This window comes from Rosa rugosa, chromosome 5 (assembly GCF_958449725.1).
Source record: "Rosa rugosa chromosome 5, drRosRugo1.1, whole genome shotgun sequence".
Classification (NCBI taxonomy): domain Eukaryota; kingdom Viridiplantae; phylum Streptophyta; class Magnoliopsida; order Rosales; family Rosaceae; genus Rosa; species Rosa rugosa.
Window position 1 is genome coordinate 3109973 of NC_084824.1, and position 15895 is coordinate 3125867.

At 37.5% G+C, this 15895-nt stretch overlaps 2 protein-coding genes and 1 pseudogene across 5 annotated transcripts; 1 reads left to right on the plus strand and 2 right to left on the minus strand.

The window, feature by feature from the left end:
• Positions 1-34: 34 nt before the first annotated feature.
• Positions 35-5939, minus strand: LOC133712288 (tRNA nucleotidyltransferase cca2-like). 3 transcript variants are annotated; one of them, XM_062138401.1, is made up of 17 exons: positions 5843-5939; positions 5679-5738; positions 5162-5476; positions 4935-5065; positions 4734-4851; positions 4096-4151; positions 3842-3891; positions 3605-3703; positions 3247-3356; positions 2994-3115; positions 2676-2742; positions 2431-2514; positions 1996-2058; positions 1709-1862; positions 776-925; positions 391-488; positions 35-308 (listed from the first exon to the last, which is right to left on the minus strand). In XM_062138401.1, the coding sequence occupies exons 3-17, from the start codon at positions 5309-5311 to the stop codon at positions 144-146; spliced, it is 1617 nt and encodes a 538-aa protein (XP_061994385.1). In that variant the 5' UTR covers positions 5312-5476; positions 5679-5738; positions 5843-5939; the 3' UTR covers positions 35-143. The 3 variants fall into 3 exon arrangements, with proteins under 3 accessions (XP_061994385.1, XP_061994383.1, XP_061994384.1); XM_062138399.1 differs by having other exon boundaries at positions 5679-5767; positions 5843-5886; XM_062138400.1 differs by lacking the exon at positions 776-925 and having other exon boundaries at positions 5679-5767; positions 5843-5889.
• A 1117-nt stretch (positions 5940-7056) lies between these two features.
• Positions 7057-13013, plus strand: LOC133712286 (RNA-dependent RNA polymerase 1). Of its 2 annotated transcripts, none has more exons than XM_062138395.1 (5): positions 7057-7199; positions 7665-8227; positions 8422-10310; positions 10779-10929; positions 12018-13013. In XM_062138395.1, the coding sequence occupies exons 2-5, from the start codon at positions 7715-7717 to the stop codon at positions 12843-12845; spliced, it is 3381 nt and encodes a 1126-aa protein (XP_061994379.1). In that variant the 5' UTR covers positions 7057-7199; positions 7665-7714; the 3' UTR covers positions 12846-13013. The 2 variants fall into 2 exon arrangements, with proteins under 2 accessions (XP_061994379.1, XP_061994378.1); XM_062138394.1 differs by having other exon boundaries at positions 7676-8227.
• Positions 13014-13343: 330 nt separating this feature from the next.
• Positions 13344-15503, minus strand: LOC133709188 (loganic acid O-methyltransferase-like; annotated as a pseudogene).
• Between the last annotated feature and the right edge of the window lie 392 nt (positions 15504-15895).

A 15895-nucleotide genomic window follows, 5' to 3' on the forward strand; every position in this document is an offset into this window, starting at 1 on the left:
GATTAGGTTACTTATATATAGCAGCAAGCAAAGCTTAGGGGTCGAATGTGAAGTACACTTCCATTAAACTTGAACTTGTACATTTCAGTGTCAACCAACTTTCCCACATATATTAACATGCTGATCAAAAATTTTGATTGTAATTAGTTACAATCTTCAGTTTTACTTTTCTTGTTGTTGGGTCCATTCAATTCCTCCATATATCCAGCAGATCTATTACTTGAAGAGTGTGTTTCCTTCAGCCACTCGCGGCATTCCTCTGCAGTCCCCGAAGGATGAGCAAACTGCCATGCCAGTAGCTTCCTTTGCTGCCAGTAAAAGAATACAGTTGCAGTCAGTGTTTTAGCTCTACGGCAACCTTTATGGTGTGCTGGAATTAGAATAGCTTACCCATTTACTGACAACTGGTCCACCAGATTTAAGCTGCAAAGCATCCATGATCTCCTTTCCATTAAGTAATGGCTTTCCGTCCCAGACTCTATCTAGACCTGCTCCACCAAAACAAAAATCAGAGGACAGGCTGGACAGCCACACTCACCCACCCATCCATGTACACAGTGAGAAAGTGACGAACACATAGAACTTTTAAAAGCTAAAGACATGGGACGATTTTCTTGTCTCAAAGCTACTACATGAGAGAACCCACTGTCTCAGGTTATCTGAGTCACCAGTATAATAAGACATTCTAGCAGACTTCTATAAACTGGAACTAAGAAATACCACACGTACATCATCTGAAACATGTGGTTAAAACTTAAAAAGAGTCTGTTGATACCTAGATTATTTATGGCCTTTTCAGCTTCTACAAACAAAGCTCTGCGATCTTCTGGTTTGAAATTCTTGTTTAAGACGTCGGTGGGATATAACAGTATAGACATCAGCAAAGCAACTCGCCAAAAATCTTTAATTTCTCGTAAAAGAAACCCTGGACAGTTGAAAGTGCAAGGATAAGAATAAGAAGCTCAGTGGCTCAGAAAAAGAGTTCAAGGTAATTGCATGTTGAGGTGTGAAAGGCACTGTTAATCAATAACCCAATCAGGAAGAGTTTTTGGAAGATACAATACACAGATAAAAAAATAAAATAAAAAACTGCAAGCCTGATATTAATTGGATACAACTCTAACTCCGAAAGCATTTCCCAATGAATTGTTATAATCATGTTACACCACCAAAGCTGTGTGCCAAATAAGGCACATAATATGGCCATTCAGAGTAAGAAGATGAGTGACTTATCACAAACTACACTGGACTTTCTCTTATCTGTTGTGGAAGATTTCAATTCTCAGAAGGCTTACTTTCCAAGATAACTAGTCCAAGTGTTTTCCTTTATTTGCTACAGTGAGGATATTGACAATGTAACCAAATTAACTATATGTGATGACATCAATCCTAGACTAGGTATGATAAAAAGGATTCTTTTTTCTTTTTTTTCAGGATAACAATTCCAAGGATTTTCCTTTTAAGAACTATAGTGAGGATATTGATGATAGTAATCATAATGGTTATATGTGATGATATCAATCAGGGAGTTAGATGCCCATATGGAGCTTCTAACTATGAGAAATGCACTAACAGGGGATATCATGATAGACCTATTATCACTGCTCAATTCAGATTAGTAAAAGGGATGTCCCTTTGCATGGATTCCAAAAGTTTACAATACTGTAAACTTGGCTCAGCAAAACAATTAGGAGTCAGGAACTTATACCTGTTAATACTCGGAGTTTTGATTCTTTCGAAGTAAGAGGGACATCAGCATATTCTCTTCCCAAATCAACTTCAGCGAGTTTTGCATCCCCATTTGGTACAAAGTGAGGAAGCAAAGACAAAAACTTCTCCAATGCATTGTGTAAATTAACAACCTGTTACAAAGATAATTTACTGACGACTTGTATAATAATTGTGGATTCAAGAAGTCTTGCTATAACTATCACAAGGGCTTAGCATGTGTGCAAAGTATATTAATCAGGTAGAGAGAAGCAAACTCAAACTCACAGTTTCAGCATCGCTGACTCTTTGCTTAAGGGAGTCTCTGAAAATATAATTCACGACAGGAACCTATAGTGGAAGAACAAAAGTTAAATGCTAAAAAACAAATTGTTCACAAAAAAAAAAAAAAAGTGCTAAAATAAAGCTTGACATCAACCATTCACATAATACCTACATGCTCCAAAATGAGAGCACTAAACTATGAAATAGTTAACTCTTAGCCCCTTCTCACGATAACAACAGCAAAAGAATTCTTGCTTCTATTTAACAATAATGAGATTAGTTTTTACTTTGTCCATTCTATTTAACTGATTTCATCTGTGAACTGAAAGAAAGAGGTTTCTACCATTGTTTGGTTATTCACGAAATTGAAAACAGAAACTAAAACAAGGAGAAATAACTCTTGAATATACTTTTCAAAAGAGGTGAAGAAAGCCTTACATCTTTTGCTTTCCTATCTTTATACATGGTCTTCCTAAGTGGAAGGAACATTGCAGCATAAAAGGAGAGCCTTCTTTGTTCGTCCTGAAAACCAAAAACACAATAATAGAATTTGAAGAGTTGTAAAAACTAACAAATAATCATTGAATAACTACTACTTTAAGATGATAATAAATAAATAACAAAAACTGCTAAAGGGATAGAAAAGAACATTATTGTATTAAAAACCAGGCCTTATCACTCACATTGAAGGTAGAGTGCCCCACTAATTGAATAAGATTCCATGTACAATCCAAGTAAGTGACACAATCGCTGGATTAGGTAAGAAAAATAATCAATTAGCATTATACCTAAGAAAGAAACAGGGGATGAAGAAGGCAAAGGCAGAATTAGAATGTATTTTTACATGTTGAATCAAGAATGATGCTTTGAATAATAGTCCTAGAACACTAGTCGGGAAATACATTGAAGCAACAATTCTTATAAAATAATATTTCTAATATGTCTACAAATATATGATATCATAGCTACTTGTTGAATGCCGTTTTCTTAAGTAACTATACCTGTCGCATTCTTCTGATGGCTCACACTGCGGATGAAGACTGAAGACAACCCAAAATAACTTCAAGTCACATATATAGGTCATAGCTTGGACAGGTTGGTTTCCAGAAATCATCAGATCAATCTGATTAAGGAGAAAGTGAAAATAATGAGTGGATAGTTCCTATGTACCTCTGGAAGCTTTAATTCGCAGTAAAAAGCTAGACTAATGTGCAGAACAATCATCAGTTAAAGGTATGCTAGACAGGAACTTACTTCAGCTCCAATTCGCTCTCTGCTAATTTTAGCTGATAGAGCAGCTTTCACTTCATCACAGGCAGCAGCTTCCTTTAGTTGTTCATCGAGTATGAATCCGAACCTTGCGGCTAAACCAAATGACCGGAATATGGTATGATTGAGTGTTACATTTCAAAAGGCGTGTGTAAAAGTGAGAATGTGTTAAAAATTTGTCATAAAAAAAAAAAAAAAAAAAAGTAACTGTACTATAAACTCAAGTGTTGCTAACTGAATAAAAAGGAAGCAAACTAAGGAGAGAAATATATTTGTTTTATACTTTTATTATTTAAAGAGTAGCCAAATAAAACTGTCTTTTCAAGGATAAGATGGCAAGTACCAAAGCGGATAGCTCGAAGAACTCGTAGCGGATCCTCCATAAATGTATCCTTTGGTGGTAAAGGAGTCACAATTTTCCCACATTTTAGATCTTCAATTCCTGCAAAGCACATAAAATAAATAAGTTCAAAAATAAAAATAAAAATAATTGATAATGATCAAAATATATTGAAACCAAAGTGGCAGATCTTTGTGGGTTAAGAAAATCTGGAAAAATAAAGGCACACTGGAAACTAACCTCTATTAGTCCAATCTTCAACGGATTTGGTATTGATGTTGTAAAATAAGCTGCACAACGAAATGAAACAACCATTAAGAGCACAATTTATTCCAATCAAGTATAGATAAGATTAAAAGTGTGGTTAACTGTAGAGAAGAGGCAGGTGTATTAATTGCAGAATAGATATCATCAAGCACCATCTAAAGTATTGATCTCATTTCCCCATCATGACATTGTTTCATTTGCAGCAAATTCTTAGAGAAGACATATACCTGTTTATTGTTAGATCCCTTCTCAGTGCATCCTGTTCTGGTGTGCCATACTTTTGCTACAAGACAAAAAAAACAAATATATTCATAAATTCAACTTGAGTAGCTTCAAATTTCATTCAACATGTTTAATTTACTATTTGCAGCTAGCTGACTCAAAATTTGATGAAAATTGAAAAAAAATCCCGAAGATAAGAAAGTTATTCTTGATTCATGGTGTCTAAAAGTCCGGCACAGTTGTATATATTAACCTAAAACTTATTCCAACCAAGCCCTACATAAAATTCCACAACACTTAGCTTCATGGATAATCTAGTTTCCTTTTCCTCACCCATCATAACTCCACACCTTGGTGTCATTGTGTTCATGACACAGCACACACATGAAGATGTCAAATCTCCCATAGCCTTTGAATTGTCCAAAATAATGGAGCTTACACACACAAAAGACAGTCTATCTCAGAACTTTTAAGAGCTGAATCTGGTTCCGTCCTTCCTTACACAAAAGTAAGAGGATGTGGCTATCGTCAGTGTACTCTCTACCCTTATTCCAAAGTAAGGTAATGTCACTAATGTCCTAGAACTCAAATCAGTAACAAACAAAACTCTAGAAGGTCCATACATCCCAGAGCAAGAATTTACCATAGTAGGAATGCGGCTATCATCACTGTACTCTTCACAACGTAAGTTCACAAAATCAACCCATATATTAAAGATGCGCATCCTCGCCGTTTCCAAATGTTTTGATTGATCAGGATTGCTGCAAGATAACAAAAGACATCAAGCCATGGGAGCATACTTACAACTTAGATGTGCATGAATCCGCATATCAAAGCCACTTACCTTGGAATTATAGCGATTCCTTGAACCTCTTCCCCCACAGACAACAAGTAGTCTCTCACCTTCTCAACAAATTTGCTGCCCATCATATTTTCCAAAGCAATGTCGATGTCCTTGCACTCTTTTCCCAGAAGCTGCATATTCAATAACAGACAATGTTCAAAGCCAAATTCTTTGTTTCCCCGGAAATCAAATTTTTTCCCTCCAACCACCAATTCACCAATACAAACCTTATCACGGACCCATCCACCTGCAACACGAAGCTCAGTCTTAAGTCCATAATGGTCAAGCGTTCCAAGCAGCCTCTCAAAGATCTTCTCTTCAGTTTCATCAAGTTCAATGGTATCTCTCACATGTACAGTTGGCGTGGACACCACCATTGTTGCTCCTTCCGAGCCTGATAATCGGGTCCTTTCCAGAGTCCCCTTCTGCCCTGTTGTATACAATTTCAGAGGAAACCGAAAAGGAAATCCTACACAAAATGGGGCTCTCAACCTTGCTCCCTCGGTGTTTCTTGCCTGCCAAGTAACTCTATTTCGAAATACCTGATTACATTACATACATCAAATATAAGTTTTCTTCTACTTTTTCACTTCACAGGTTCAACTATGAACCAACTATGAGTTCATCAAACTGGGTTCAGTTTTATTTGCTTTTTCCAGATAACCTACATATAATTACAATAAAGTTCAAAAATTTGGACTCATAATTACAAACCCAACTATAGAAAACCCTAAAATGGCTTACCTGAGGAAATGCGTGGTCTACAGTGCGGAGGAGAAGCACTTTCTCTAGAAGCAGAGCCCTCTGCGAAAACAAAAACCCCATGCCCAAATCTATATGACCCCAAACTTGAGAAACCCAAAAGCAGAATTGACATATGGAAGAGTGAAAATTCGAGCTGAACATACCTGAAATCGAAATTGCAGTCGAGAGAGGGGAGCGAATTCTAGGGTTTTGGAACTGGATAGGACTATAGGAGGAGGGTTTTAGTTGCGGACGCGGGTCAATTTCGGCCCGACCCAAGACCCGAGTGCCTTCACTAGATACACGTGTCGCCTGACTGGGTTTATTTAGTATAGGATGGTGTGCACTGGATTGCTGATTCCTAAACCTTGCAGGGGAAGTTCGCATCTTTCTTTCTTTTGTTTTTCTAGTCAGGAGTATGGGGCCCATCAATAATTTTCTCACAACTCTGGTTAAATTTTCTCACAACTCTGGTTAAATTTTCTGCCTCTGGTCGTGGACTCTAGCTAGCGGTGGAGCATGGGTAATTCGGTCAAATTAGACTTTATATACGCGACTGACTGAAGCATTCCACAGATAATCAACAGAATTGCATTGAGTTTTAGATTTTTAAGAGCAACTAAATTAAATTAGGAGGATCTCTTTAAAATTCTGAAAAAGCCATCAAAAACATAGGTTTCAAGCTTTCAATTGTTTGAAAATAAATGTGTTATAGAAAACAATGTATCACTTGCTCTCTTTTTTTTTTTTTTTTTTTTTGAAGAAAGGGTGGTGCGGCTACCCTCAAGCCTTGATTAATGAAACTGTCGAATACAAGGGGGGGACATTGAGCCTAAACCCCTGATTACAATATGCACTGAGAGAACATCCTGAAATACTATCATGAGTCTCCACTAAACAACTGTATTCAACTAAGCACCAACTAGCAAAGATCACTCTACTATCACTTGCTCTTTATTAATTAAAGATTTTGTGATGCGAACGTACGGGACTATCATATCTCACATCGTATTCAATGTGGTTACACTTCACTAAGGTTACTGATTTCATCTTTAGTCTTGTTCAACTACTCAAGCTAATTTTTTAATTAATTATGCTAAATGGTAAATTTTGATCCAAATCATTAACTGAAATTAAATTTTAATTTAGTATACATTAAGCAGCATCGTATGATCCATCTCATATGATCAGCACAATAATGTCTATATGATTTTTTTTTTGTTTTTTCATTTACTTTTGATTAGTGTCATCGATCATAGCATAATATAAATTCTTAAATATGTTACCGAAATTACCCTTCTAAACGGCGTGGGGCTAAACGTCACTTGCATACATCATCATCCTAAGTAGTTTGAGGTAAAAGGGAGTGCGTAGGAGGGAATCACAACCTGCCTGCCTTCTTCTAAATACTTTTGTTAACAGAACACAGTAGTGGAAAAAGAGACTCTCTGCTTGACCATGAACTTGACTTGGTTTGCTTGAATCTCGGACTATCTACTCTTCCTCTGCGAATCAGCTAAGGTTTCTGTTCTCTATCTTTTGTCTTTCTTCTGGGTTTTTACTGGATCACTCTTTGTTTCGTTCGTTTCATGCTTTCATTGAAATTTGGAACAATGTCAGTTAATGTTGTTGTTTTTCTTAATTCTTCGATGATCCGTATGAAGTTCATGTAATTGTTGATTGTTTTGATACCATGATCATTGTTTGCGAGTCGTTAGTTTTGTTTGATGACGCTGTTTATGATGATTGGTATAGTTAGCTACTGGGTTTCATTGTTTGCAGTTTTTGCTTATATTTTTCTGAATTTTTGCTCTTTTTAATTTTTGGACAGTGAAATTTGTGTTCTTTGGTCTTTACTAGTATAGATTGATCGCTCTGAACTACAAAGCTTCAAGTATTTTTAGTACGAAATTCAGCTTCATTTTTTTTTTTTTTTTTTTACTTTAAATTACAAAATTCAGCCTCAAGTAATTTTAGTAACAACAGTGATTTGGCAGCATAAGCATAAATGCAGTGAAGAAATTCAATAGAACCAGATGGGGAAGACAATACAGTTATATGGATTCCCTTCAGGTGAATCTGCCGAAAAAATTAAGGTATTTTTGGAGAAACATACAGGAGAAGGAAGTGTTTTTGCTCTTAAATTACGGCCGGCCAAAAACGGGGGAAGATTCTATGCTATCATACAGTTTCAGTCCACCAGTCAGGCTGAGCTTATCACCACTTTGGCTAAAGCTAGGCTGTGGTATGGGAGATCATATTTGAACGCTCGTCCGGTGGACCTTGATATTGTACCAAAGCCAAGAACTTTTATGCATAGCTTGCAAAATTTAGTATTGCATGTTGGCTGCCAGGTTGCAAATGATAAGTTGTCTGTTTTGTGGAGAACGGCTGAAGTTTCAGTGGACTTTGGGATTGGAATGCGGAAATTGCAATTTCGGCTGTTATATCGTCAGAAGTTATATAGACTTCAGCTCTCTTATGAGAACATCTGGCAAATTGAGTTGCATCGTCCACGTGGTCGCACTGCAAAATATCTTGTCATTCAGGTTTGTCACCTTCTTAATTAATGTTGGAAGCTAATTGTCTTCTAGTAATCTTCTTGGCATTCATATATTGAGCATGCTTGCAACTGGAATTAGCAAAATTTAATATATTTTCTCTTATTGCATAGTGATAGTATGATTACTTTCTTTTATGCCATGCCTAACCTTCCATATATGATCTTTTGTCCAATGAATAGTTATATGGAGCTCCTCGCATCTACCAACAAGAAGAAGCATGTTCTTCTGGAAATGTATATGATGACCCTCTTATGAACTACTTTAAGGATGTCCCTGATGACCAATGGGTTCGGACTACTGATTTTACTCCACGAAGCTGTATTGGGGAGTCATCTTCATTATGTTTAGAGCTTCCTTCTGGTCGCCAACTTCCTGATTTTGAAGAAAATCTTGCTTATTATAAGGAGAGTGATGGGCAATTTATCTTGGAGAATGGCTCAACTTTCTCTTGCAACCAAGATCTGGTCCCTATTGTTGGTTCTCCTGCAGGGGTTGATTTGCCATATGATATCTTGTTTAAAATAAACTTGCTGGTTCAAATGGGTTGTCTATCAGGGCCGACACTGGATAATAGTTTTTATAGGCTGGTGGATCCACGAAGAATAACTGATTGTTCCTGTATAGAGTATGCCCTAGATAAATTATCTAATTTGAAAGAGAACTGTTATGAACCTGCAGTGTGGCTTCGTGAGGAATATCGGAAGTACCTGACATCAAAGAAACCTCCAAAGCCGGCACCTATCTCATTAGATTCTGGTTTGGTATATGTACGCAGGGTTCAAATAACACCATCTAAAGTGTATTTCTCTGGTCCTGAGGTTAATGTCTCAAATCGCATACTACGCCAGTATTCCAGTGATAACGATAACTTTCTTCGTGTTTCATTTGTTGATGAGGAGATGGAAAAACTCTATTCCACAGATTTATCCCCCCGTACATCTACTAGGAAAACTCGCATCTACAACAGAATTCTTTCTGTTCTCAGAAACGGCATAGTAATTGGAGAAAAGAAATTTGATTTTCTTGCATTCTCATCAAGTCAATTGCGAGAGAATTCGTTGTGGATGTTTGCTTCAACCTATAAATTTAGTGCTGAGAAGATAAGAGCAGGGATGGGGGATTTTCGCAAGATAAGAAATGTGGCAAAGTATGCTGCTAGATTGGGTCAATCTTTTGGCTCTTCTACTGAAACTCTAAGTGTTGGCAGGCATGAAATTGAAGTTATTCCTGATGTAACCGTTAACTGGGGTGGAGACAAATATGTGTTCTCCGATGGGATTGGGAAAATATCAGCTGATTTTGCAACGAGAGTAGCCTTCAAATGTGGCTATAAAGCGTTCACACCATCTGCATTTCAAATTCGATATGGTGGTTACAAAGGTGTTGTAGCTGTTGATCCAACCTCGTCAATGAAATTATCACTGAGAAAGAGCATGTCCAAGTATGATTCTGAAAACACCAAGCTAGATGTTCTAGCATGTAGCAAGTTTCAGCCTTGTTTTTTGAATCGTCAGTTGATAACTCTTCTGTCTACACTTGGAGTTCAAGATCATGTTTTCATGAAAAAGCAAAGAGCAGCTGTACAACAACTTAATGCCATATTGACTGACCCATTAAAAGCAGGGGAGGCTCTTGATTTGATGTCTGCGGGTGAGAGTACAAACATCCTCAAGGAACTGCTGATGTGTGGTTATAAACCTGATGTTGAACCATTCCTTTCAATGATGCTCCAAACATTTCGGGCATCAAAGTTGTTGGAATTGAGGACCAAAACAAGAATCTTTATCCCAGACGGAAGAGCAATGATGGGATGTCTAGACGAAACAAGAACCTTGGAATATGGGCAGGTGTTTGTGCAAATCTCTGGAAACAGACAAAGGCAGCTATTTGATGATTCATTCATGCATGGTGGAAGCTCATCAGGCAACTGTTTTGTTATTGAGGGAAAGGTGGTTGTTGCAAAGAACCCATGTTTACACCCTGGTGATGTGCGTGTTTTAAGGGCTGTGAATGTGCCAGAGTTACACCATATGGTGGACTGTGTGGTATTTCCACAAAAAGGACCAAGGTAAAAGACATCTTCTTTGTAGTACTACAACACGGGAACCTGAATTGATTAACATTGCCGGTCGTGATATCATTATTGATTTTTGACAGATTTACAATTACTCTATACTCTGTTGATCTATTACTTAATGTTAAAAATTAGAAACTTTGAGGCTGTGCTTATATCTTAGTGGGGATTTTGAGTTCAGGAATTATGTAATGCTGCCTATTTGGATATTGTTTTTTTAGCACAAGATATATTAGTATTGAATGCTGCATTCCATTGGCATGCAACGGATCTCCCATTTTCCTTTCTAGGAGCAAATGATTATATATGGTTTACATGCTCTATACAAATTTTTAGGCTTTCAAAATTGCAGGACTCGGTTTTTCTGTAGGCGTCATTTGTTAGAATTTCTTAAATTACTTGCAAAATATTAATTAGTTGTGTAAACGTGACTAGTGATTGAAATCTCATTTATAATGCTAGGCCTCATCCAAATGAATGTTCTGGAAGTGATCTTGATGGAGATATTTACTTTGTTTGCTGGGACCCTGAGTTGATTCCTCGCAATCAAATCCAACCTATGGATTATACCCCAGCACCACCTGCAGAGGTGGATCATGATGTCACAATTGAGGTATTACTTTGACTAATCATATGCTGTGTTAAACTGGGAGTTTCTTCAACTATAAGTTGGTTCCTCGCAATCAAATCCAACCTATGGATTATACCCCAGCACCACCTGCAGAGGTGGATCATGATGTCACAATTGAGGTATTACTTTGACTAATCATATGCTGTGTTAAACTGGGAGTTTCTTCAACTATAAGTTGGATTTTTATTTTTTATTATTTGGTCTTCCAATTAAGATATTTAAGTGCCAATGATGACTCCTCTTTCCCACCCTCCCTTCCTCCCCTTTTCTGGTGCGCCAGTATATAGTAATATAATGCTATGTGGAATTTCTTAAATGAACAACACACTTTTTGCGAGTGTTTTATTTGTAGCTGTCATTTTAAATCAGGTACTTGGGAGTATTCAACTTATTTCTCACCACTTCTGGGGTGATTTTGTTTGGGGGTTGATTGTTCTGTTCTTAGAAGAAAAAAGAAGTGTCTTTAGGTTAATTTGAGTCGCAATTAAGATATTTAAGTGCCAATGATGACTCCTCTTTCCCACCCTCCCTTCCTCCCCTTTTCTGGTGCGCCAGTATATAGTAATATAATGCTATGTGGAATTTCTTAAATGAACAACACACTTTTTGCGAGTGTTTTATTTGTAGCTGTCATTTTAAATCAGGTACTTGGGAGTATTCAACTTATTTCTCACCACTTCTGGGGTGATTTTGTTTGGGGGTTGATTGTTCTGTTCTTAGAAGAAAAAAGAAGTGTCTTTAGGTTAATTTGAGTCGTTTGTTTTTGTTTGCATTTGATGTTTGCTGGAAAGAGAACTTAACAAGTTTATTTTGAGTTCATTACATTAATTAATTAATATATACAATGAAGAGTAGAATTGTATGGGAAGAGGATTTTACACACAAACAGCATACAAACCCTAGAAAAATGAGCCACAAAAGACTATGCTGCATCACACTGGTTAGAAAAAGGTTATTCAATTATGAAATCCTTCAAAGCCATTCTATTGACTTAAACTTTCTTTTGTCTGTTGATGTATTTGCACTTGAGCAATTAAATGCTTCAATTACCTGTTCTTTTTGTGGTGCAGGAAGTAGAAGAGTACTTTGTGAATTACATACTCAATGATAGTTTGGGGATAATTGCCAATGCCCACACTGTTTTTGCTGACAGAGAGCATGGTAAAGCAATGAGCCCTCCATGCATAAAGCTCGCGAAGCTATTTTCAATTGCTGTAGACTTTCCAAAAACTGGCGTGCCAGCTGTGATACCACCAGAACTGTATGTCAAGGAATATCCAGATTTCATGGAGAAACCCGACAAAAGCACCTATCTTTCAACCAATGTGATCGGACAGCTATTTCGTGAGGTGAAGGATATTGCACCCCATGACAGCTGTATTACATCCTTCACTCTTCAAGTGGCGACAAAATCCTATGACCCTGACATGGAGGTTGATGGCTTTGAGGATTACCTTGAAGATGCTTTCTATTACAAAGGCAATTATGATTACAAATTGGGAAACCTGTTGGATTACTATGGGATCAAGACAGAGGCTGAAATATTGAGTGGGAGTATTATGAGCATGTCAAAATCTTTCACCAAGAGGCGGGATGCAGATGCTATAAACATGGCTGTGAAGTCATTGAGGAAGGAAGCTAGGGCCTGGTTCAATGAGAAAGGAACTGGAATAGATTCTGGCGATGATGTCTATGCAAAAGCCTCAGCTTGGTATTATGTCACATATCATCCCAAGTATTTTGGTTTGTACAATGAGGGAATGAAACGTGACCATTTTATCAGCTTTCCATGGTGTGTTTATGACAAGCTGGTTCACATAAAAAAGGACAAAGTAAGGCAAGCTCGGCGGATATCATCTCTAGAAAGTCAGTTGAGGTACGGCTTGCATTTGTTCTGATGAAGTTGGCAGAATTGAACTTTGTTGATGGTGCTGATGATCAAGACATGAAGGTAATTTCCTTGTATAATATCCACCTTTGGTTTGTTTTTCATTTGTTGATGGTGCTGATGATCAAGACTTGAAGGCAATTTCCTTGTATAATATCCACCTTTGGTTTGTTTTTCATTTGTTGATGGTGCTGATGATCAAGACTTGAAGGCAATTTCCTTGTATAATATCCACCTTTGGTTTGTTTTTCATTTGTTGATGGTTCTGATGATCAAGACTTGAAGGCAATTTTCTTGTATAATATCCACCTTTGGTTTGTTTTTCATTTGTTGATGGTGCTGATGATCAAGACTTGGGCAATTTTCTTGTATAATATCCACCTTTGGTTGTTTTTCATTTCTGGCAGATTCTGATTTGAAAGCTTTTAATTGAAGTCCTTGCAGTCTTGCACAATTATGGTCCTGTGAGTTTAAGATTGATGTAGCTTCAAATAAAATGCTGATCTCTTTATTCATCTTGATCATGAACTCTAAATTGGAGATCCAAATTAAGTACATTAATTGACATACAAGTGCAACAAAATAGAATTTGAACTTTTTTGCAGTCATTTACGCTTGAGAACAGCAAGCAGCTGACTTTGCTCGTGGCACCTTGAGTTTAGAAGGTCAGACTTGTCTGAAAGCTTTTGAGCCGAACGTTGGAACATTTGATCCATAACCTCATGACTTCCAAAATGTCCGGCGAACATTCCTTCCATTGCAGCCCGTATATGCATCACCCATTGTGGTATGTCAACTGGACCTTTCAACCATGCTGCTGGGTTTGAAGACTCCATCCTCTCGATGCTAAAGCACCCATTTTTAACCACAAGCCCCTCCAACTCCTCCAGTGAGGCAGCGTAGAAAGGCAAGTTGAAAGCATCCACTTGACCTTCATCAATCAATCCCTGCGAATGTGTCGGGTGTTTCATTTATTTCAATCCGGATGCAATTAATATATATGGTTTGCTTACCAAAGTAATTCGTGCACCAAATAAAGTGACATTGTCGGTAAATAGTTGTAGAGAATTGATTACCTCTTTTTCCATATCCGTGAGGCTCGATGATATCGCATCGTACATCATGCCGGATGGGGTTTGAGAAAAAGGCATGCCTTAATGATTTCCAGACAAGACCATCACCATCATTCCTCCAGGCACAAGCTCTTTAGCCCTCGCATCCAGAAAGTTCTCCATTTCCTTGGCAAACTGGGACATGTAAGCATCAGCCACTTCATTAGGGGCACTTGTGTAGTGAATCCTCCCTTTGTTCCATGCTGGAGAGGCCTTGTCTTGCAACTCTTCTGGCAACTTAGAGAGCCAGTGGAGGGAAAGTGAGGCGTGCACAAGGTGGATAGAGGACTCCGGAAACAGACGGTCGTGAAAAGACCCCGGTACCCCTGCTGCAAAGTATTGCTTGTCTTTGGGAAGAGAGGTAAACAGGGTATTGAAGTCATTCAACACTAGGTCGTTGAAGAACACTTGAAATTCAGGCATTGTTTGATGATCATCAGGAGCAGATTGGGATCGGTACTTTTGTTGCATGGCTTCTAGTAGGTTTTGCATTGTCACGAAAGTGTTTGGCCCAGTTGAACATCCCAAGTCTGCAATACGAATAGTGTTTGACATTGAGGAGAGGTTTTTCATATCAAGCTTCTCAGCAATCACCTCCATGATCTTTTCCTTTTCAATCTCTGCAGCTTTTTTCTAACAAAATATTCAAGAACAATAAGCTAATAATTCGATCATGTTGCCACATTATTGTTATTATGTTACTGTAAAGTTATCAAGCCAAGGACAATTTAGTTAACCAATAAACCAAAGCTTATTACTAGGGAAGGGAGCTTTGATCCAAAAAAAACAAAAGGCATTTAGCTAGGTGTTAGCTAAGGACTACCTTGTAAGTAAAATAAAACGCAGGAATACGGCTTGTATCGATCTAAGATTGATATATAGGTGGTGGCCTTTGTCGGAGAGAATCTTAATTGAAATATCTGTAAAGTTCGTACATTTCCACCAGCGAAAGGCTAAAGTACTCGTGGTTACTCGAATATCTATACCCACACTCAAGCATGTTCTGCTTTGAAAAACTAAAAAATCTTGGCCTAGTACATAGCTCTTAGACACCTTTTATTTACAGGCTGATCAATTGTTCTTGAGAATTTGAAATTAAGGACCACCTATAGCTAGGCAAAACTAAAATCATGAACTGAAAAATCATGCTAAATTAGCATATAATATCGAAACTATATAGGAATATCGTGAAATGTTGTATATATATGATCCAATATATGAGATAATCTGTAGAGACCACCAGCTTCTCCTATTACACTGCGTGCTAGATCAAAACGCTCATTTCACACTGACCTAAATCTCATGCAGACTGCAGATAGACAGAAGATGGTATAGATCGATGCCTAGGTAGCACACGCATGCAGAAGATGAGTTGTAATTAAGAATCCGTGCATTCTATATGAGAGGTATAGGATTTTCGGAGCAGCTAGTAGAGTATATACCTGGTAGTAGGAGTTCTTGGAGTAGCTGTGAGTGCCGTTTCCACCGTTCATTGGCATTGAACCTGTTATCGATTTTGTGCAATTATTTCCATTCATGGGAACTGAGTTTGCCATGAATCTTTGTGAATTGCAACAGAAGAAGTTCTAAGTAATGAAGAGTACGTCCTACTACTGCAGCCCTGCAGGTGTGGCATTATATAAATAGAGGAAGAAGGTCTCGAGAGAGAGAGAGCAACGTGACCGTACCAACCACAAATGCATGCTTTACACACTAATTAATCCTAATTTACTATAATGAACTATTTAATTCATATTCATGCAAGTTAAATGGATATGTGTGTGTGTGTGTTCTACACAAGTTAAATTATATATATATATATATATATATATATATATATATATATATATATATATATATATATATATATATATATCAGATCCTATTCAGAGTGAGGCCTCACTCTGAAATTAATGTGTGAGGTTAGAGTTTAGGGTCACTTTTCGGT

Coding starts and splice junctions, on each gene's coding strand:
- LOC133712286 (XM_062138395.1), top strand. CDS start 7,715: ATGGGGAAGACAATACAGTTATATGGATTCCCTTCAGGTGAATCTGCC. Junction 8,228..8,421: donor CAAAATATCTTGTCATTCAG/GTTTGTCACCTT, acceptor TCCAATGAATAG/TTATATGGAGCTCCTCGCAT. Junction 10,930..12,017: donor ATCATGATGTCACAATTGAG/GTATTACTTTGA, acceptor TTTGTGGTGCAG/GAAGTAGAAGAGTACTTTGT.
- LOC133712288 (XM_062138399.1), bottom strand. CDS start 5,759: ATGGGGTTTTTGTTTTCGCAGAGGGCTCTGCTTCTAGAGAAAGTGCTT. Junction 3,357..3,604: donor TCTTCGAGCTATCCGCTTTG/GTACTTGCCATC, acceptor CATTTGGTTTAG/CCGCAAGGTTCGGATTCATA. Junction 309..390: donor GACCAGTTGTCAGTAAATGG/GTAAGCTATTCT, acceptor TTTTACTGGCAG/CAAAGGAAGCTACTGGCATG.